At 43.6% G+C, this 22,491-nt stretch overlaps 1 protein-coding gene across 1 annotated transcript; it reads right to left on the bottom strand.

Moving 5' to 3' along the window:
• Positions 1 to 12,489: 12,489 nt before the first annotated feature.
• On the bottom strand, positions 12,490 to 22,144 carry ADIPOQ (adiponectin, C1Q and collagen domain containing). Its single transcript, XM_004603251.2, has 3 exons — positions 22,061 to 22,144; positions 14,723 to 14,944; positions 12,490 to 13,291 (listed from the first exon to the last, which is right to left on the bottom strand). Exons 2-3 carry the CDS (start codon positions 14,934 to 14,936, stop codon positions 12,771 to 12,773), a joined length of 735 nt encoding a protein of 244 aa, XP_004603308.1. The 5' UTR covers positions 14,937 to 14,944; positions 22,061 to 22,144; the 3' UTR covers positions 12,490 to 12,770.
• Between the last annotated feature and the right edge of the window lie 347 nt (positions 22,145 to 22,491).

The following is a 22,491-nucleotide window of genomic DNA, read 5'->3' on the forward strand; positions in this document are numbered from 1 at the left end:
AGAGAAGCAGCCATGAGTTCTGGAGGGTGGCCAATGAGGAGATTATCTGGCGCTGGGAGGAGGTGTCTTATGGGTGTGACCCCTAGGATGCTGGAGATTGAGGAAGCAGGCAGAGGATCTCTGCTCCCGGGTCCCTTTGAGCTCAGAGTCTAAGATCACAATTTTCCGCACATTATATCAATACAGAATAATACATGTTGATCACAGGCATGACACACACCTGACCTCTGTACTCTATCTCTCTGACCCATGCAAGATAAGTCTTAGAACAAAGAACAAACTTTGAAAAGTTTGTTCTGCTCTGTTTGTTTTGCTCTTGTCTGATATTTTTTCTTTTTTATATGATTAATACAAAAACACACATACACACACACACACACAAACTAATGTCTCTGAAAGTTTCTCATGAGTAGCAGAATTAAGTGTATAGCAGTAAGTAGTAAACAAAGATTCTGATAGCTATGGTTTATAATTTCACTGCAAAATCCTACCCACATTTTAACAGTGCCAAGTAAATGATGCTGGACAAATTCTTAAGAGTTCTCACTAATACTCCCCAACACTGAGTAAAACAGATTCAAGAGAAATGTAAGCAGTAAAAGGAAACACTCATCCGTGGACAGGTCCCAACTTAGGCTCTCAGTGGACAAAGAAGGGTCACCAGAGAACTATCAGGAACCCAGATAGCAAGAATCCACGGAAGTGGAGCACATGGTGAACAGGATAGATTAACTTCTACCAGATGATTACTATAATTTCAGAAGAGGGAGTAAAACCCAAAGTACTTAACAAAGGCCTCACGCAGTCTTGGTGTGAAGTTTTTGTTGGCCTTGTTTCAGAAGTGTGGGTAGAACACTCAGCCTCTGACAGTGAGACTCCAAGATACCTGTGGGTGAGACATGCAAACATCACAAGTATCTTAGTGACAGAGAACTCTTCCACACTATCTCAGAAAGAACAGAAATTCTGGGAAGACTCAAAACCCATATAAATCAACATAAGTCAACCAGGGCCCAGAGCAGTAGTATAGCTGGTAGGGTACTTACCTTGTACACAGCTGACTGGGGTTGGATCCCCAGCATCCCATAAGATCTAAGCTCTGCCAGGAATAATTCCTGAGTGCAGAGCCAAGAGTAACCCCTAAGCATTGCTGGGTATGACCCCAAAATAAAACAACCCTCCCCCGACAAAATAGAAGCCAACTAGGAATCAGTCAGTGTTTCAGAAAACCAAAAGACTTAAACACAGCATGCCAAGTAGGGATCAAGAACCTGGTCTGGAAAACAAAACTGTCAACCCATCAAAATGACTTCCCATTAGTGTTTATTTTACGAAAAGCTGATTTATTTTAATATGACTAAAGTTGGGAGGATAGTTCAAAGAGCTAGCATGCATGTTTTGCATGGGGAAGTACTGGGTTCAAGTCCCCACACTGTATGGTTCCCCAAGTACTGCCAGAAGAGATCTAAATGCTGCTAGGTATGACCAAAAAAAAAAAAAAGAAGAAGATAGGAGGAGGGGGAGGAGGAGGAGGAACAAGTGAAGGAGGAGAGGGAGAGGGAGAGGAGGAGGAGGAGGAACAAGTGAGGAGGAGAGGGAGAGGAAGAGGAGGAGGAGGAGGACTCTAATATTGGGCACTGTTTAGAATTAAGTATTCTTAATCATGTTAAAGAAATAGTGTTCTTCTAATTCATAAAGTGTTTCTTAATAACAAATGGTTTAACATTGACTTAAGCATTTCAGCTGGCATAAACAAGCTATTTTGTAAGTTCTTTTCTTTTTCCTTGCATCATATTTCCAAAAACTCTCAGTACAGTCCTAAGAACTTGCTCACATGAACGATGAGTGAAACATTTCATCACATTTCCTTTTAACAAACAGGCTTTTTGTCATTTAGCAAATTTAATGACTCATTTTTAAAAGGCAAAATTTTTCCACAAATAGTATTTACAGATCTGTTGACATTGGGGCTACAGGCTGCCTAAATATCTTACTCCCATAGATCTTGAAAAGAAAAAGATAAGGATATAAAGGCTAGTGGAATTGAAGGTCATTCTTTCTAGCGTGAGCTTTGGAGTCAGACAACTGAGTGTGAATCCTTGTTCTACAAATTTACTAAGCTATTTTTACTAAGCTTTGGATCAGCTAATTGGAATGTTTACATGCCAGTTTTGTTACCTAAAACAAAAATGGGTTTATGATATCTAAATTACAAGGTACTACAAGGGGAAAAGTGATATCTCTCAGGACAGAGGGATAGCCTGGAATATTTCCAGCATCACTTTGTCTCCTGAGCACCATCAGCCCTTGAGCACAGAGCAAGAAGTAACACTGCTGGGTGTGGGTCAGCAGTGAGAAACAGCAGAATGGCGGAAGATGACTGCCGCATCTAGCCACAAATGGGGCCTTTCTTTACCTGTCGACAGCCCACTAATCACAAACTGAAATACATGATAAACCTTGGTTCTGGCCCAGGAATTTCACTTGCATAGATTCCCTAGAGCACATATGCACATCATTGTATCACTGTCATCCCATTGCTCATCGATTTGCTCGAGCGGGCACCAGTAACATCTCCATTGTGAAACTTGTTACTGTTTGTGGCATATCAAATACGCCACGGGGAGCTTGCCAGGCTCTGCTGTGCGGGCGGGATACTCTCGATAGCTTGCCGGGCTCTCCGAGAGGGGCAGAGGAATCGAACCTGGGTCTAGCAAACACCCTACCCACTGTGCTATCGCTCCAGCCCACATATGCACATATATAACTAATTAAGTGAAGCATCTTCTGTATTATCATTGCTTCACTTACTTTGAAGGGAAAAGTGCTTTTTCTTCATTCCTTTCTTCCTCCATTCCTTCCTTCCTTCCTTCCTTCCTTCCTTTCTTTCTTTCTTTCTTTCTTTCTTTCTTTCTTTCTTTCTTTCTTTCTTTCTTTCTTTCTTTCTTTCTTTCTTTCTCTTTCTCTCTTTCTTTCTTTCTTTCTCTCTCTCTCTCTCTTTCTTTCTTTCTTTCTTTCTTTCTTTCTTTCTTTCTTTCTTTCTTTCTTTCTTTCTTTCTTTCTTTCTTTCTTTCTCTCTTTCTCTCTTTCTTTCTTGCTCTTGGGTCACACCTGGCAATGCACAGAAGTTACTCAGAAATCACTCTTGTTGATGCTTAAGGGGACAATATGGGATTTGCTGGGAATTGAACCCAGGCTGGCTACAGAAATGACTAGGGCCTAACTCACTGTACTATCTCTCTTTGGACTCCCCAAAAGTGCCTTTTCTTTAGTGATTTTTGTTCAAAAATGTTTCATTAGCAGTAAAATATCTTAATAAAAACCAAAAGGGTCACAGGGGGAATACAGTTCTATTTGAACATTCTTTCAAACCTGGCAATTTCCAGATAATCCTAAGTCAAAGATTACATGAATAAAATGCCAAAATTTGTTAATATTTCTGCCTTGATCCGTGATGGCTGGAATCCCGCTGTTTCATGCTTTAGTCTTAGCAGTCATCCTGGCCAGGAACTTCAGACTGAGTTACAGTTAAGAACTCAAATCTCGCTCTCTGCCCAGATGTGATCCCAAGCAGCCTCAAACGAGCGGCCCCTCCATTCCTGAATGCCCATGACCCTGGAGGCCAACTAACTACTTTCGGCACTCAGCAGCTTCTTGCAGAAATGCCTCTAGACTGTGAACTAAGCTACGGTCTCACGCTGCACCGGGAGGGGAAAGGTTTTTCTCTCTCGGCCTTTCCTTTCCCTGGTGGCGGCATGGCGACCACCATCTTATAAGGTTCACTAAACAGAGGTATGAGCTTGCAATGATGCAATTTCTGGCAGAAATTTATCCTGGGCTTAATTACTAAAATACCAGAAATCCAAAACCACGCGGCTGCTGTCTCAGCCATGCGACCTCATATGCTCTTCATTCTCAGCAATGTAAAACAAATTATCGAATGATGCCTTTTGGCAGGTCTGATTGTTGGGGGAAATTTCCAAATAATAATGGTGAGTTTTCTGTTAAAATATTGAATATAATCAAAGTAAGTAAAGAGAAAGTAAAGTAAAAATCATCAGTCACACAGATGGGGGGTGGGGGTGGGATGGGAGATATACTGGGGTTCTTGGTGGTGGAACATATGCACTGATTGTTTGATCATTGATGACTGAGACTTAAGTCTGATAGCTTTGTAACTTTTCACATGGTGATTCAATAAAAAAAAAATTTTAAAAAGAACTCAAATCTCTCTCATGAAGGAGTTTGTGGTCCTCCAGCAGCGTTCTTCAACAATGGCCTGTCTCAAGATTACATCTACTTTCTTTTCTTTTCATCAGCATCATGGGTAACTCCTTGGGGCTCCTGCCTCCCTCAATCCCTTCCTTTTCCTTTCTCAGAATTGACAGAAGATATTTGATATGACTATTTGTACCAGCCCAAATAAAGTTGACCAATAAAGTCCTTTTCCTCAGTAGTTATAGCAGAAAACTTTGAATGAATGTTTTAAAATATGTACTATAGATAGATAGATCTAGAGAAAACAAATAATAACAGAAAGAATGAGAACTAAAGTGGAAATTTGAGTAACTTATAATCTAAGGGAGTTTTATTGTTCCTCAGCCCCACCCACTTTTTAATTTTTTATTAGTAAATCACCGTAGGGTACAGTTACATACTTACAAATTTTCGTGTTCGCATTAAAGTCATATAATGATCGAGTACCCATCCCTCCACCAGTGCCCATTCTCCACCACCAATGATCCCAGGATCCCTCCCACCACTCCCGCCCGATCCTCCCCACCTCACCCCACCTCTGTGGCAGGGCATTCTCTTTTGTTCTCCCTCCTTTTTGGGTATTGTGGTTTGCAGTAGAGGCATTGAGTGGCCACTGTGTTTGATCTATAGTCTACATTCATCATGCATCTCCCAACCCGAGCGGGTCCTCCAAACACCCTTTATTTGGTGGTCCCTTCTCTATCTGAGCTGTCTTTTCCCCCAGCATGTGAGGCAGATTCCAAGCCATAGGGGCAAACCTCCTGGTCCTTATTTCTACTATACTTGTCACCCACTTTTTTTGTCTCATGGATTGAACCTAACTGCAAACCAAGTACTAGAATTGTGTATCACATTGTTAGAAAAATTCCTCTTGCTGACCAAAAGACTAAGGAAAGAGATTTCTACACAACAAAGTGTAAGCACAAGTCTTAGTGTGCTTTCCTGTACTATCTTCTTTTTCTCTCCCAGATCTTCTTCAACCAGCCCCAGCCATTGTGATACATTGCTTCTGCATCAGTGGCAGCCTGGACCTCTAAGCTTCTCCAAGAAATGGGCAGAGTCGGTGGTAGAACACATGCCAAGTCATGCCACATAAATAATAAATAAATTTAAGATCACAAAGAAAATCGACCCCTGTCTCTGTCTCTGTCTGTCTCTGTGCTGTGTGAGAAGTTATGCTTAATTTTTTTAAGTGGAATGATCCTTTTCCCTTTTTCCCCTTTTCCTTTTGTGGCTTTATTCCCAAAGGCAACCCAGTCACAAAAATAGCAGCATAGTGAAATAAAACTAAGAAAGAACTGTAGCTTCTGTTTTGGGTCATAGGGACCAGAGAAGGGAGAGTCAGGAGGAAAGATAGAGAAAGGAACTGGGAAAAGATATTTTATAATTTGGTATGAAGCCCTGTGTGAAGTTCAGGATTCAATGTCCGGATATGTAGATATCTATAATGAATAAATTAATTATAGTTTGACAAAGCTTCCTTTGTTTATTGTGCCAAGTGACAGAAAAATCTATGCAACTCTGTGACTGAATATGAGTGAATTGTGTCTCAAGTGACAGACGCAAAGAAGCTACCCCAAACTTCAAGAATTGATCTACCAAAGTCCTAAATTACGGTTTGTGTGGTACATGGGAGAGATATGCCAGAAAAGCAAAATAAAGCCTTGAAATGAAACTAACTACGGAATTGCTACCCACAGAAGGTGATGTATAAGTTGTAGTGTGAATATAAATCAATTAAGTACCTGCTAACAAAACAAAGGATTTTAGCAAAACCTGGGCTTTCATAACTTAACATGGAAAATATCCTGGGTAAAATTTGCATTACCCAATTCACAAAGAGCCAAGAAAACTCTAACCAGTATTCAGGAGAAATGATATCAATTGATGCAGCCTTTAATATGACTAAAGTAGAAACTACCAGGCACAGATATTAATACCTATCATGACACTTATAAAATAACGATTATAACCATTATTAGAGATGAAAACTCTTGGAGTAAATAGAAGAATAAAAATTCTCAGCAAAGGAACCACTCAGTGGGCTAAGTGCCTGCTTTGCATGCGGGAGGCTCAGGTTTAATCCCCAGCATTACATAGGCCCCTGAGCACTGTCAGCATCAACCTCTAAATATGGAGCCAAGAATAGCCACCAAGAACTGTCAGATGTAGCCCCAAAACAAACTCAAACAAATGAACAAAAAACAAAACAGAAGATTTTTTCAGCAGACAAGAAAAAATTACATTTAGGGTGGCCACACTCAGCAATGTTGCGTGACTTCTCCCAAACCTGTGCTCAGAGAACATTCCCCAGGGTTCCCCAGGGGACGGACCGTATGATAATGGGGACTGAATCCAGGAGCTTCTCACACTAAGGATGTGCTCTCGACCTGTGAGTTACCTCCCTGATACAAGAAATTATTTTTAAAGAAGTAATTAGAAAAATTGAACTTGAAAACGTAAAATGTAAAAACTGGGGAAAAAATGTAATGACTGAAAAAAAAGGAAAGATAATTTTAAAACATAGTCATATAAATTGCACAATAAGATATAATTATACATTAATACCAGCACAATAAAATAATTGTACAATAAGAACAGGGAGAAAGGGGCCAGAGTGGTAGTACAGAGTACATTTGCTTTGCACATGGATTGATCAAAGTTCAATCCTCAACACTACATATGGCTCTTCAAGCACTGCCAGGAGTGATGCCTAGATACAGAGCTAGAGTAAGCCATCAGCACTGCAAAGTGTGTGCCCCCCTCCCAAAAAAAGACAGACAAACAAGAGCAATAAAGATCAAATACTGTAAATCATTTAATTAGACCATCTAAAATAAGTTAGAAAAAAAGGATGAAGTAGATGGAGCAAATAGAAAACAAAATGGTAGCCTTTAATAGAGTGGCAATAACAATTTATTAAATAAAACCGTCTAGATATCAATTTAAAAATAGAGGGTTTTCTTATAAGCACACAAGGCTCAAACCTTAACAAATTAGTAATCTCTTATAGAAGGGCTTAACAGCCCCTGGGTGAAATACAACAATCTTCACACATTCTCCTCTAAGAGAAGTTTTCTGGAGCATTTTCAGTGGTTTATTCATAAAAAAGAAGGGGAAAAAAAGGCTTTTCCCCTTTTTTGTGGGGAGGGTTCCTTTTGTTTGTTAGTTTGAGGGCCAAACCCAGTTGTGCTCAGGGGTTACTCCTGGCTCTGCACTGAGGAATCACTCCTGGTGGTGCTTGGGGGCACCAGATGGGATGCCAGGGATCGAACCCAGGAAGGCAACATGCAAGGCGAGTACCCTACCCACTGTACTAAAAGAACAGAGATTTTTAAGTTACACCAGCATTATGACCATGTAAAGATCTATTTCTCACCCCCCACCACCAACCTACAATGAATAGATTAATCATAGTTTAACAAAGCTTCCTTTGTTTATCGTGCCAAGTGACCAAAAAAAAAAAAAAATCTACCAACTCTGTGACTGAATATGAGTGAATTGTGTCTCAAGTGACAGAAGAATAGGGAAAGCAGAGATGGTGAGACTAATCGTGGCTAATCCCAGCAATAAGACGGCAGGAAATGTAAAGTCCAACCCTTGACCCAAATGAATCCTAAGGCAGCGAAGATGGGGTACTTCACACAATCTGGGGCCCCAGAGGAAAGAGCACCAAAGAAAGTCCATGTGATTACATCAGCCTCTCCCTCCCCACAACTACCATCTGAGGACACGTAGCCCAGAGTGCCAAAAATGAGGGGCAGACATGGATCCAAAATAGGCCAGGTGTCTTCCTGCCCCAAAACCACAACAGCTAATACCCTCCTTGTTCCCCACCCACACAGCAATACAATCCGAACACGGCCTCTGCACCCATAAACACCATTTGAAGACTGAGACACATACAAGGGGACAGGCTCTGACCAAAAACCAAAGTCATAGCACCACCTACTGGGAAATCAAGGTCATCTAATTAATAATATACTAAACTAGAAGTAAAGCAAACCCAAAAGCTGACACACCGATTGTGCAGACAGTTTAAATAAACAAAAGCAGAAGAAAACACAGGAAAGCAGGGAATCATACAAGATTACTATAAACATCTACATGCCAATAAATTACACCATCTAAAAGAAATGGCGCACACTCTTAGAATCATGGGAACTTCCAACTGGATAGGGAAGAAAGAGAAAATCTGAATATATTAATAATCAGTGGATTAGGATAGGGAAAATAATCAGAGATAAAGAAAGACATGATCTAATTACATAAACAGGGTAGCTTCAACCGACCAGCCAAGATTAAGTGTGTACACACCTAACAAAAACATTCCAAATTGCACGTACCAAAAAATCTGAGAGAACTAAAGAAAAATACAAAAATTTATAATTAGACTAATCAAAACAGTAAGCCTAAAAGCATAGCCACAATTTCTTCCTGACAGTATTTCTCACAGGAGAGTGTCCTCCGTTTCCACAAAGAAATGACCCTGTTGCAAAGAATTTAGAAGTGATGTGACACATCTCATAGCTCTGAGGATTGCCATGTCAACCAGATGAGAGGTTGTGAAGTTTGAAGCGCTGCCAGACATTAGCTAGACATTAGCTATTTGCTGAAATCTGAGAGAAAATCAATAGCAATTTTCTGGGATTATCTTTTCGAGAAACATGAGAAAGCTCAAACATAGTACAAAGAATTCGTTGAGAACTGTGCGAACTAGTATTTTTACTTTTGTCATCCATCCTCCTACTTCTAAAGCCATGCCCCGGCTTGGCTTTAGGCAAAATAGCCCTTCCCTCCAATAGGAGTCATAATCCACTTACATCAACCAGAAAAGGTATTCCTACTTGGTGACGCCTGTAATTGATCAGAAAACACACCCGGGTCAGAGGCAGAGATGCTTGCAGTTATTTGTGGAGGCTTCTTATGGGAAAGCGTGTCCTCTCTCTCTTCCTTGGGAATTACCAAAAAAAAAAAAAAAGGAAATATCCCTTTGACCAGATGGTGTGATTGGGAAGGTGCTTTGATGTTCTGTGGTAAAGGCTAGAACTATGCTACGCAGACTCCAGGGTAAAGCCTGCACTGCGGAAGATGGAACCAAAGGATAGTACAGCTGTGTTATTTTCTGTTACGCAGAAATACATTTTCTTTTTTTCTTATTTTTTCTTTTTGTCCTTTTCTTTTGGGGCCATACAGACCGGGCATTGCTCAGGGGTTACTTCTGGCTCTGCACTCAGGAATCACTCCTGGCGGTGCTTGGGGGACCATCTGGGGATTAAAGCCTGGTCGACCACATGCAAGGCAAGCACCTTACCAACTGGACTACCTCTCTGGCCCCCGGGAAATACATTTTCTTAGTTTGCGTAAATGAGTTTGATTTGGGCATTCTGTCATTCGCCAATAGGGTCCAGGCTACATAAGATTTAGTCCTTCACTCCCTCTAAAGCCCATGTCTTTCTCTAAAACTGAGAGGGGGAGTTTTGATATGAATGACTCTACCTTTAAAGATTGATAGTGTCTCTTTTTTTTTTTTTTGGTTTTTGGTTTTTGGGTCACACCCAGCAATGCACAGGGGTTACTCCTGACTTTACACTCAGGAATTACTCATGGCAGTGCTCAGGGGACCATATGGATGCTGGGAATCGAACCCAGGTCGGCCGCGTGCAAGGCAAACGCCCTATCCACTGTGCTATTGCTCCAGCCCCAAAGCTTGATAGTGTCTTTACTGAGAAAATAATATACACCATTTTATAAGAAAAGATTTTATAAATAGAAATTATAATAACTTAATGAAAGGCAATATGCGTGTAAAAATGTTCTGAATTTTTGACTAAGCAAAAAATACATTTTCCACTTATAAATATTGAATGATATTAACTCTACTTTTGTTAGAACCTTTGAAGAATATCAAACTAATGTTTCTTATCCGCACTGTAGCACTGTCGTCCCGTTGTTCATTTATTTGCTCAAGTGGGCACCAGTAACGTCTCCATTGTAAGACTTCTTGTTACTGTTTTTCACATATCGAAATGGGTAGCTTGCCAGGCTCTGCTGTGCAGGCGGGATCCTCTTGGTAGCTTGCTGGGCTACCACTTATAATTTTTTCCTTTTTATCTAGAGTAATATTTGACAATAATGTATGTATTTAAGGTGTAAATTTTGATATTTTGATATAAAGTTGCAATGTGAAATAATAAACATTTTGAAGCTAAAATGGGTCAGAGAGGTAGTACATTGGGTAAGGTGCTTGCCTTGCACACAGCCAATCTTAGTTCAATCCTCAGCATCCAATATGCTCCCTGAGCACCACCTGGAGTAATCCTAAATGCAGAGCCTGGAGTATCCCCTAGGATACTCACCCAGTGTGACCCAAAAAACAAAAACAAAACCAAAAAGAATGCAAAACATGCTCTTTAAACTACTCCCCCACTCAGGATTTTCTTTGTTTATTATGCAATTTACTATTTTTTCAATTCTGGAAGAAAAAGAATAGATGCAAGAGACCCCAGAGACCGCTTGGTGCCCAGGAGAGGATGGTTTCCGAATTCCTTTGTGGGTTTTATATTTGTGAAGACTCAACTATACCCTTGAGGGAAAATTCTTTAGCTCTAGGAAGTACAGACATCCCAAACTTCCATGGACAATATTAAAACTCTCCAGTGGAAGACGATGGACACTTAAAACCAGGGAGTTTCTAAAATGAAATGTTTTCCTGTAAATAATGATATGAAGAGATCAAGTTGAGTTAAATCTCATAAATATGAGATTCAAAGGCTTGGTCTTCATGAGGCCTTTGTCAAGCTCATGTGGGTTCCCCTAGCCTGGTGGGAGAATGTCGCCTCTACCTGAGCACTCATTCAAACAAACACATGAAGGGGAAGGGCACAGGGACACATTGCATTGCTCAGGAACAATTTTCTTTGGTTCTTTTCATTTGTTTGTTTGATTTTAGTTTTTTAGGTCACACCTGGCAATGTTCAGGGGTTACTCCTGGATCTGCACTCAGGAATAACTCCTGGCGGTGCTCGGGGGACCATTTGGAATGCCAGGGATCAAACCCAGGTCGGCTTCATGCAAGATAAAGGCCCAACCCACTGAATTATTGCTCTAGCTCCCCTCAAGAATGATTTTAAGGAAAGAAATAACACATTCAAAAAACCTCCTGACCAGGTGATTTGAATAACAAGGGAGATCTCAGTATATGAAGATGAAGTTGGGATTCTGGGTCAAAGGAATAAACAAACGAGGAAAGATAGAAAAGTCAGAGCACATGGTGGTTTTCTACTCACTGAATAATCCAACTGAGACAGAAAGAACTTCTTAGGGGGAAATGTACCAGAGACAGGGTTAATTCATGACAAAAGACAATTCAAAGGACCTCAGATGAGCTGAGTGAAAGAGCCCCACCAACACCACTAAGGGTGTTTAAAATGGTATTGCCAGGGGATGGAGCAATATTATTGTAGGTGGAGAATTTTCCTTGCTCGAAGTCAACCTACATTCGATCACCAGCATCCCGTATAATCCCCTGAGCACCACCAGGAATGATTCCTCAGTGCAGTCATGAGTAACCCTTGAACATCACCAGCTGTACAAAAAAAAAAAATGGTACTGCTGGCAAAAGAGATAACACAGATAACACAGAGTTAGAACATGCATTTGCCTTGCATGTGGCCACAATGGCTACAAACTCTAGCAACCAACTATGCCATCCCCACTCCCGCCCCAGCATTGTCATGGGTCACTGCTGAGCACATAGTCAGGAATAGTCACTGATGACTGCCAGAATAAGCCCCCACCCCCTAAAAAAATCATTCATTCAATAAAATAAAATGGCACCATGTACGAGCCAGAGAGATAGCACAGTAGGGTAAATCATTTGCCTTGCATACACCTGAGCTGGCTTAGATCTCCAGTACCATATGTGGTCCTTAGAGCACTGCCAGAAGTGATCCCTGACTACAGAGCCAAGGAATAGACAGGTCTGACTCAAAACCAAACAAAATAAATGATCCCGTCGAATAGAAAAGACCTTGATTTTCCACATGGTGACTCAATAAAAAAATTAAAAAAAAAAAAAAGAAAAGACCTTGATTTGACTTTCTAACTCAGCTGCTTAGTGACATGTGATCTTAAATGTGACTCAGGACTCCAAGTATGAAAGTAGATCACTTTTTTTCCCTGTGTCCTAACAAGAATTGTAAGTAACATACAAAGGAACATGGCACAGAATCACATTATCAAGGACTTTATTGTCATGTATGTAAAAACTCTTCAGTATATGTTATTACCCTTTTGTTTCCACTACAACATAGGTCTTTAAGGCCAGAAATATATTACATATTAGGACATATTAGGACGTATCACATAGTTTGTGGGTTGTTTCTTTTTCTTAGGTATTGGATGAATGAATGGAGTAAATGCATCAATAATATTCAGAGCCCTTCAAGCAGATAAAGTCAGTCTCTTTACACTGAAAACCTGGGCTGGTGGTGACTAGGAGTTAGTGGTGATCATTCAGTGTCATGGTAGAGAAGGAAGCCTGTGAAGATTGAGTCATTGATGTTATCTGCATAGAGCCCATTATTCTCTCCATCTCCATACACCTGGAGCCAGACTTCATCACCTGAGTTTAGGTGGAGGAGCACTGAGCCGGAAGCCTGGTCCACGTTCTTGTCCTGGTACTGGTCATAGGTGAAGAGCACAGTCTTGTCCTTCTTGTGGAGACTGACCTTCACGTCCTTCAAGTAGACTGTTATGTGGTAGGAGAAGTAGTAGAGCCCAGGAATGTTGCAGTGGAATTTTCCAGTGGTGCTATCATAGTGGTTTTGCTGATTATAGAAGATCTTGGTAAAGCGAATGGGAATATTGGGGGCTGTGACCCGGTTCTCCAATCCCACACTAAATGCTGAGCGATACACAAAGGCACTTTCTCCAGGTTCTCCTTTCCTGCCCGGGACTCCTGGAAAGCCTCGAGGACCTTCAATCCCAGTTATTCCAGTTTCACCAGTGTCACCTTTGTCACCAATAAGACCTAGAGAATTATCGATAAGATTTTAGTGACCATGATGAAAAGAACTCCTGCGTAGGTTACTTCCAGCCTAAAACACTTCCCTTGTGATTCTATTTACAACCCAACCTAACTCAAAAAAAAAAAAAAAGAAAAGAAATCAACTGGGGGTGTGAGTGCAGGGAGCTAGTACAGCCACTTGCCTTGCAAATGGCCAAGCTGGCCCAAACCCTGCTAGGAGTGATCCCTGAGTTAAGAGTCAGAAGAGGGGCCGGAGTGATAGCACAGCGGGTAGGGCGTTTGCCTTGCACGCAGCCGACTTGGATTCGATCCCCAGCATCCCATATGGTCCCCCAAGCACTGCCAGGAGCAATTCCTGAGTGCAAAGCCAGGAGTAACCCCTGAGCATTGCTGGGTGTGACCCAAAAAAAAGCAAAAAAAAAAAAAGAGTCAGAAGAAAACCCTAAGCACAGCTGGGTATGACCCAAATGCCAGGAGAAGAAAAGAGAAAGGAGGAGAGGGGAGACAGGGGAGGGGAGGGGAAGGGAGGGGAGGAGAGGGGAGGGGAAGGGAGGGGAGGGGAGGGGAGGGGAGGGGAGGGGAGGGGAGGGGAGGGGAGGGGAGGGGAGGGGAGGGGAGGGGAGAAACCAATGGGACTTCCCAAAACAAAAGAGCTGTAGCCTTCTTCTTCTATAATTCTCCAGAGATTGATCCAATGGGCACCCAAAATTTTATCTCCAATTTTATCACATGTTAATATCCATCGAAGAACCCTCCACCCTGCCAACCTTTTTTGTACTGTTCAACCAGTCATACTTCTGCTCTTCTGTCCCACCTCTCAAGAATGCCCATCCTCCTTTATTCTGGCCACCTACTCTTCAAAGTTAAGTCCAAGTCCTGCCTTCTCCTTAAAACCTTTATTGCTTATCCAGGTTGGCACTAGTACCTTTCTCCCTGTTCCATACCTTAGGTATTTGTCAACATTCAATTTGGCATATTTGGAGTAGATTTTCTTACATAATCACTTATAGGGTCCATACATTCTATTTATCTTCTTAACTAGAACATTCTTGTCAATATTTTAGTAAGCATGCATTAAGTGTGTGTGAATGTCACTGCATTGAATGCCATGGGAATTAAGTGGAAATGAATGAAAACAAGAATATAAACAAGTTGGGAATAGGAGTAAATGAAACCAGGAATGAGAAAGACAGTTAGGGAGGTTACATGAATAGAGAACCATCAAAGGTACTTGCTATTATACCAACTATTTTCAACCCTGGAAAGCTAAATCAAAATCCACTTGAGTTTGCTTATGAGTCATATAACATTTTTCAAGTTTTGTTTTCCCTAGGGCTTGACCTTAATCAATAACCAGTGTCCTTAGATTATTCTGGAGTCTCATTTTCAAACAGGAAAATTCAGTGATGGAGAAATGTCCCAAGTTCTACTTACCTGGATCTCCTTTCTCACCCTTCTCTCCAGGTGTGCCATCTCTGCCATCACGGCCGGGGGACCCATTGTGGCCAGGATGCCCCGGGATGCCCGCCATCCAACCCGTGCAGGAGCCCTTGGGTGGGGAGAGCTGGACTCCAGGCTCCTCTCCTGTAATGTCCTCGCCATGGGTAGGCAGGACTAAGAGCAGCAGAAGAGCTCGCAGCAGCAGCATCCTGAGTCCTGAAACCCAAATTGCACCATCGGCTTAGACACACACAACACACTCAGAGTCTAGCAAGCAGGGTTGCCATCATCTCAGCAGAGCCCACCCCTGAGATGCTCCTCTCTCTCTGTCTCTCTCTCTCTCTTTCTCCCTCCCTCCTTTACCCTTCTCCCTCTCCCTTTACCCCCCCACCTCTCTCTCTCTCTCCTCACCTCTTCCAGGAAAATTTTTTTCTATTTCAGCCCACCAAATTTTGACCCCCACCCAAACTCTTCCTGCCCTGAAATGTCCAATATTCAACATTAATTCTTGTCTGCAAAATTTTCTCATAAGATTGTGGCTTTAGTGATGATGTGACAACACTCCTCGAATGCCTCATATCTAAGCACAGAGCCAGGCATAGAGAAAGATCCAAGACTCAGCCAGTCAATAATCTATCACTTGGGCCAGAGAGATACTACATTAGGTAGGGTGTGCCTTGCTTGTGGCAGACCTGAGTTTGATGCCTGGCACTGTTTGATCATATAGTCCTCTAAGATGACCAGGATGATCCCTGAGCAAAGAGGTAGGAGTAAGTTCTGAGCACCATCAGAGTTTGGTCAAAAACCAAACAATTTTTTAAAATGTGCTAAAGAGACAGCATAGAAGGTAAGGTGCATGACTCACATATAACCACTGGGGTCTGATACCCTGCCTTAGATGGCCATCCCCCAGGCCTGCCAAGACTGATTGCTGAGTGCAGAGCCAAGAGTAATCCCTGAGCACTGATGGGGTGTGGCCCCAAAAGCAAAATGGTAAATAATTTTAAAATCAACTGGAATTATTTTCAGTCTGCCTAGTTATCACTGTTACACTTGATTATAAAAGGCTTCTATTTCTTCTAGGGGAAAGCATGAATGAAACTATAATCTGAGACTTTATTATGCCTGTAAAGATAGATAATTAAGCTAAATCCCAAATCCCACTTTTAATTCTTTGTAGAATGCCATTGGTAAAGTCCTTACCTCATTTACTATCTTAATTCTCATGCACTTTGTTGGGAACTCACCCCCTAACCTGGTGCTTGGGGGCTACTTGGGTGCCAGGAGTTGAACCCAAAGTCCTAGATGCAAAGCATATGCCCCAGTCCATTGAGCTATCCTTGACCCTATCCCAACCATTATAAGAAACAGTGCAGTTGCCAGAGAGAATATATGCTTTGGATACAGGAAATCAGAGTTCAACTTCAGGCACAGCAAAGACCTCTGAGCACTGAGCTAGGAGTAGCCCATGAGCACTATGAAAGAACAAAAGAGGAAGAAAGAAAGAAAGAAAGAAAGAAAGAAAGAAAGAAAGAAAGAAAGAAAGAAAGAAAGAAAGAAAGAGAGAGAGAGAGAGAAAGAAAGGAAGGAAGGAAGGAAGGAAGGAAGGAAGGAAGGAAGGAAGGAAGGAAGGAAGGAAGGAAGGAAGGAAGGAAGGAAGGAAGGAAGGAAGGAAGGAGGAAGGAAGGAAAGAAAGAAAGAAAGAAAGAAAGAAAGAAAGAAAGAAAGAAAGAAAGAAAGAAAGAAAGAAAGAAAGAAAGAAAGAAAGAAAGAAAGAAAGAAAGAAAGAAAGAAAGAAAGAAAGAAAGAAAGGAGTCTCTTCGCCCATTGTGACCCTGAGCGGCCACACACGAACAGCTCCTTTGTTCCTGAACACCCATGATCCCAGAGGCCAACTAACTACTTTTGGCACCCAGCAGCTTCTTGCAGAAATGCTTCTAGACTGTGAACTAAGCTACGGCCCCATGCCGCCCCAGGAGGGGAAAGGTTTTTCTCTCTTGGCCTTTCCTTTCCCCAGCAGCGGCATGGCGACCGCCATCTTATAAGGTCCACTAAACAGAGGTACGAGCTTGCAATGATGCGACTTCTGGCAGAAATTTCTCTGGACTTAATTACTAAAATACCAGAAATCCAAAACCGCATGGCCGCTATTGCAGCCGCATGACCTCATATGCTCTTGCAATGGAAAACAAATTATGAAATGATGCCTTTTCAGCAGGTCTGATTGTTGGGGAAAATTCCAAATAATAATAGTGAGTTTTCTGTTGAAATATTGAGTGTAATCAAAGTAAAGAGAAAGTAAAGTGAAAATCATTAGGCACACAGGTGGGGGTGGGGAGGGTGGGATGGGGGTATACTGGGTTTCTTGGTGGTGGGACATGTGCACTGGTAAAGGGATGGGTGTTTGATTATTGTATGACTGAGATTTAAGCCTGAAAACGTTGTAACTTTTCACATGGTGATTCAATAAAAAGATAAAATTTAAATTAAAAAAAGAAAGAAGGAAAGAAAGAGAAAAAGGAAGATTGGGTGCAAGAAGTCTTATGATCTCAGTGCTTGAGTGAAATAGGTTGTTTCAACCCTCTGGTGCTTGAAGGATTAAATGACTTTATCTACATAAAGAATTCAGTACAATATCTAGCATATGTCAGCACTTAATCAGTGCTAGTTACAACCATACTTATTTTATAGGTGAGAAAAGTGGACTTCACAGAAGTGAAATAACCTGTCCAAGATCCCAGAGGTAAAGAGAGATGATTTGGAAATAAAACTCTAATTTTCAGAAGCCTAATAATTGGGATCTCAGGTATAGCCCAGAGGAGAGGGGAAAAACCATCATGACCACACATCTACTTTTTAAAATTCTATTCCAGGAGGTAGGGAGATAAGAGAAAGCAGTATTTTACTTTGGGGGATTTGGGGGAGGAAAGCAGGGGCGGGCACACCTAGTGACTCTCAAGACTTACTCCTGGCTTACAGTGGTCAGGGATCACTTCTGGTGATCCAGGGATAGAACCTGGAACTGCCGCATGCAAGGTAAGTGCCCTACCCATGGTACTATTTCTCTGGCCACCAAATCAGTATTTTTAAAACATCCAGAACCTGGAGTGATAGAACAGAGTTTAGACCTTGCATGCGGTTGACCCTGGTGCAATCCCCACCACCACATGGTCCCCAAAGTACTGCCATATGTGTTCCTAAAGATCACCAGCACTGCCAGGGGTTCCCAGTTACCCCGAACACCATAGAACTCAAGCATACTGCATCCTTGAGCAAGGATATCCCAGCTGGTAAGGATAACCAGGACGGTCGTGGGTCTCCTAAGCAGAGCTTGAGACACCACCTACCCACAAAACCCTCCAAATTATCGTGAAATTAACCTGCCTTTTACTACAGACACCACCATTAATTCACTGGGTGATTAAACTGCCCCTTCCCAGATCTCATCCTTTTTGCCTAAAGATGTGACTTAAAATTAATCATAAGCGTAGTTCACAATATTATTATGAAAGTCAATTGATGAAAGTGAAGATGTTTCATAAACTTATAATGCGTTCCCCACAGAGGTGTGAAGAGAAGGAGAGCAAATGAAGGTTCAGGAACCACCTGTTCTGGAGGCCACACCCACCAGCCCCAGGACAGCAGACAGGTCCCTCCTAGACAAATCAGAGAACCAGGAATCTTTAGTAACTTCTGCCCCAGAAGAACAAGTAGAAGACTGGGGCTGGAGCAATAGCACAGCCGGTAGGGCATTTGCCTTGCACGCGGCCGACCCAGGTTCGATTCCCAGCATCCCATATGGTCCCCCGAGCACCTCCAGGAGTAATTCCTGAGTGCAGAGCCAGGAGTAACCCCTGTGCATCGCTGGGTGTGACCTAAAAAGCTAAAAAAAAAAAAAAAGAGGACAAACAGAAGAGAGCAGCACTACAGTTTAAAATCCAAACCTGCTTTCTTTCTACCACACTCACTTTTATTTACAGAAAATCATGCATAGGAATAAATTTGCCCCCACTTTTAATGATGCATGAGGGTGACCATAATGTCCTCTGGCCCACTGTTATCCTTCAGTCTCATATGTTAAGATGTACAAGAAGTTTCTCCTTGACCCACTGAAGTTTCAGTAACAGCAGCAGGACCTGTTTGGGACTGGCATAAACCAAAGTGATGGGGAGGAAAGAGGTTGCCAAATCTGGTCCCAATTCTCCCGGCAGAAAAGGGCATTCTAGCACAGTTCATATAGTCCCCATAGGCTGAAAAGCATCTCAGAAACCCTCTTCTCCCGGGGGCTAGAGCAATAGATAGCACAGTGGGTAGGGCGTTTGCCTTGCGCGCGGCCGACCCAGGTTCGATCCCCGGCATCCCATATGGTCATACCATATGGTCCCCAAGCACCTCCAGGGGTAATTCCTGAGTGCAGTGCCAGGAGTGGCTCCTCTGCATTGCCGGATGTGGCTTGGCTCAAAACGCAAAAAAAGAGGGGGGGGGAAGAAAAAAAAGAAACCCTCTTCTCCCTACCCAAATTGGAGATTTTCACAAATTGGAGGTTTGACAGAGGGAGGAGAAGGAGGCATTCACTAGGTCCATAAAGCCAGTTCCCAGGCCAGAAGCATTAAGACGTTGTTTATTTCCATCTTGACAGGAACTCCATTACACAAGGAAAATGAGTCCAATGAGGTCATGAGGATGAGGAAACTGAGAGATTAAGGTGGTGATCCCCGAGAGATTCCTGTTCCTCCTTTTGAACCAGCGAGCTGTCACATTTCTAAACTTCTAAAAAGCACCCCCCAGGGCTACTCGGCTTCGGCTTCCTCATCTGCTAAATGAGATCATGTGGGATCAGAGACAGAGAACAATCTGAAACTGGCAAGGGCTTTTCAGAGTATAAATTACTTGAGAGACTTTAAACCTCATTTCATTTCCACCTCCCCTCTGCCCTGTGTCTGACTCTTCTACAGAGAAAACAATCTGACACTCAAGAGACCGTGATGTGGGTTTTAACCCCGTTGGGGCTGGTACAGCCAGCTGCAATAGAGATGTTGCAAGTGTCTGGGAACACTGGTTTCTGACATGTCAAGGGGGTGGGTGAAGGGTCTGTGCCCTCAGCCAGCTTGGAAAGGACAAGGAGCAAGTCCCGTGTCTTCCCTGAAAACACCTCAAAACCCAGGGGACGAAAGTGTGAGCCTGCCAAGGAGGCCACAGGCCGTCTGCTCAGCTCTGCACAGAGGACTAAGCTCACACCCTCATGTGACTTTGGAGTTTTCTGCCAGCATCCTCCCCTGCTCCCCACTGTCTGGGGAAGAGCCAGCCTCACTGCTTACTGGAGGGAGTCACCAGAAGTGAGGCAGCTACAGTCTTTTTTGAGGCTTGAGCTGAAAAAAAAAAAAAAAAAAAGGTCTTCTCCTCAAACCAGAGACCCACAGCTTTTAGCTGGTCTCTACAAGCCATCCCTCGGGCCGGAGTGATAGCACAGCAGGTAGGGCATTTGCCTTGCACGCGGCCGACCCAGTTCGATCCCTAGCATCCCATATGGTCCCCCAAGCATTGCCAGGAGTAATTCCTGAGTGCGTGAGCCAGGAATAACCCCTGAGCATCGCTGGGTGTGACCCACAAAGCAAAGAAAAAAAAAAAGCCATCCCTCTGACTTCTGTGTCTACAGCCAAATGGGCCAGGAGCCCAACAAGCAGGGATCTCTGTGGCTCAGCAAAGACCCGGGAAATCTAGTCTCTTCTGGAAGAAGTTTTCTAGGGCCAGAGAGATAGTACAGTCGGTAGGGTGCTTGCCTTGCACAGTTGGGCCCGGTTCAACCTCTGGCAGCTCATATAGTCCTTCATGCACCACTGGGGTGGCCCAGAAACAAAAAAACAAAAAAGGGGGGCGGGGAAGAAAACATTTTCTTGTTTTCTTTTCTTTTTTTTTTTTAAACTGATTCACCATGAGAAAACATCTTCTAAAAGATAAGTTTCCGGGGCCAGAGAGCTAGCGCAAGGGAAAGGTGCGTGCAGACGTCGCTGCTTTAGTCCCCAGCACTTCATCATCCTCCCCACACTCCCAGCACCACACAGTGCGCCCCCAAAGGCCACTGAGCACTGCATAGGGCGGGGGCGGGTTCAGGGATTTCCCAGGACTGCCAGATCTGAACAGTACCACATCCTCAGTCCCTCACATTGAGCTGCCAGCCCCAATGAAGGAGGGTCGCCTAGCGGGACCTCCAGGCCTCCTGAATACCCTTGAGGTCCCCACAATAAATAATAAAATTAAGAGTTAAAATTTTAACTCTTTTTTTTTTTTTTTTTTGCTTTTTGGGTCACACCCAGCGATGCTCAGGGGTTACTCCTGGCTCTGCACTCAGGAATTACCCCTGACAGTGCTCAGGGAACCATATGTGGATGCTGGGAATCGAACCTGGGTCAGCCTGGGTCGGCTGCGTGCAAGGCAAGCGCCTTACCAGCTGGGCTATTGCTTCAGCCCCCAAATTTTAACTCTTTTTAAAAAATTAAGTTAAGAGGGGCTGGAGCAATAGCACAGCGGGTAGGGCATTTGCCTTGCACGCGGCCGACCCGGGTTCGATTCCCAGCATCCCATATGGTCCCCTGAGCACCGCCAGGAGTAATTCCTGAGTGCAGAGCCAGGAGTAACCTCTGTGCATCGCCAGGTGTGACCCAAAAAGCAAAACAACAATAACAACAACAACAACAACAACAAAAATTAAGTTAAGAATTCCTGTTAACTCCCAGCTTTTTGCTTGCCTGATCTCATTTGACCCTCTAGCCCTCACTTCTGTGTAGCTGCCACCGTTCCTACCTGCAGATGCCAATACTCGCTCACCTACGTCCCGAGGAATCCCCACCCAGGCCCTGGTCAGGGAACCTACTCGGAAAATACCGCTGAGCCGAATCCCTAGTGGAGCTGGATTCCTCGCTCAGGCTCTCTCCAAAGCTGCTTATCGGGACCCCCCCCACCCCGGGCAAGCTGAGAAGGGCTTTCCTGAAACTTCTCTCTGTTCACTGAATGCTACCACTGCCCACCCCTCCCCTCACTGAACCCAACTTATCCTTGGAGCAGACGTTCTGCCACAGAGTGAATCGGGAAAAACTCAGCACCGGGCGTTTTAACTAGAAGGAACAGCCTCTTTGGGGGTCGTGGGGAAATCAGAGAAGAAACTCTGTACCTACAAGGGTGCTTCACTCTCACCCCCAGACCTGAGGGCTGCCACGGTCTGAGTTTTGCCTTCAGAAACTCCACCTGTGGTGACTGCCTGAGAACACCCAAGCCAGAGACGCCACTGCCCACCGCACCCCTGCCCACAAACACCGCCACTTCCACAGTCCTTACCTCAGACCCCCAGGCTGCACTCGGGAAGTGAGGAGGAGAGGGCCCTCCGTGGGAGTCTGCTACCAGTGGGGGCGGGCAGTCCCCACCTCACAGTTGCCCTTTCCCATTGGCCAACCCAGAAAGAGTCTCGGGCCTGCCAGTGGGCGGGCCCTTGGCCCCTGGCAGCTGCTCCGGGGGCTCCACCCCAGGGGACGCGGTGCAACTCACTTTGGGCTTACACGGCCAAGTGGAGCTTGGGCCACACTGGCCTTCCCAGGCCAAGCCTTGTTTTTGCTTCTACCGCAGTAATAGATGGAGCAAGGGTAAAGACCACAAGCTGAAGACTTCTTTGCGGCAAAGAACTGCTCGGTGGTGCCGGAGACCTCGAGAAACCTCCCTCTTCCCACAGAACTTGTCCTCCACTCTCTGACCTGGACCTGAGAGTTAGAAAA

Source organism: Sorex araneus, chromosome 2 (genome assembly GCF_027595985.1).
Source record: "Sorex araneus isolate mSorAra2 chromosome 2, mSorAra2.pri, whole genome shotgun sequence".
Lineage (NCBI taxonomy): Eukaryota > Metazoa > Chordata > Mammalia > Eulipotyphla > Soricidae > Sorex > Sorex araneus.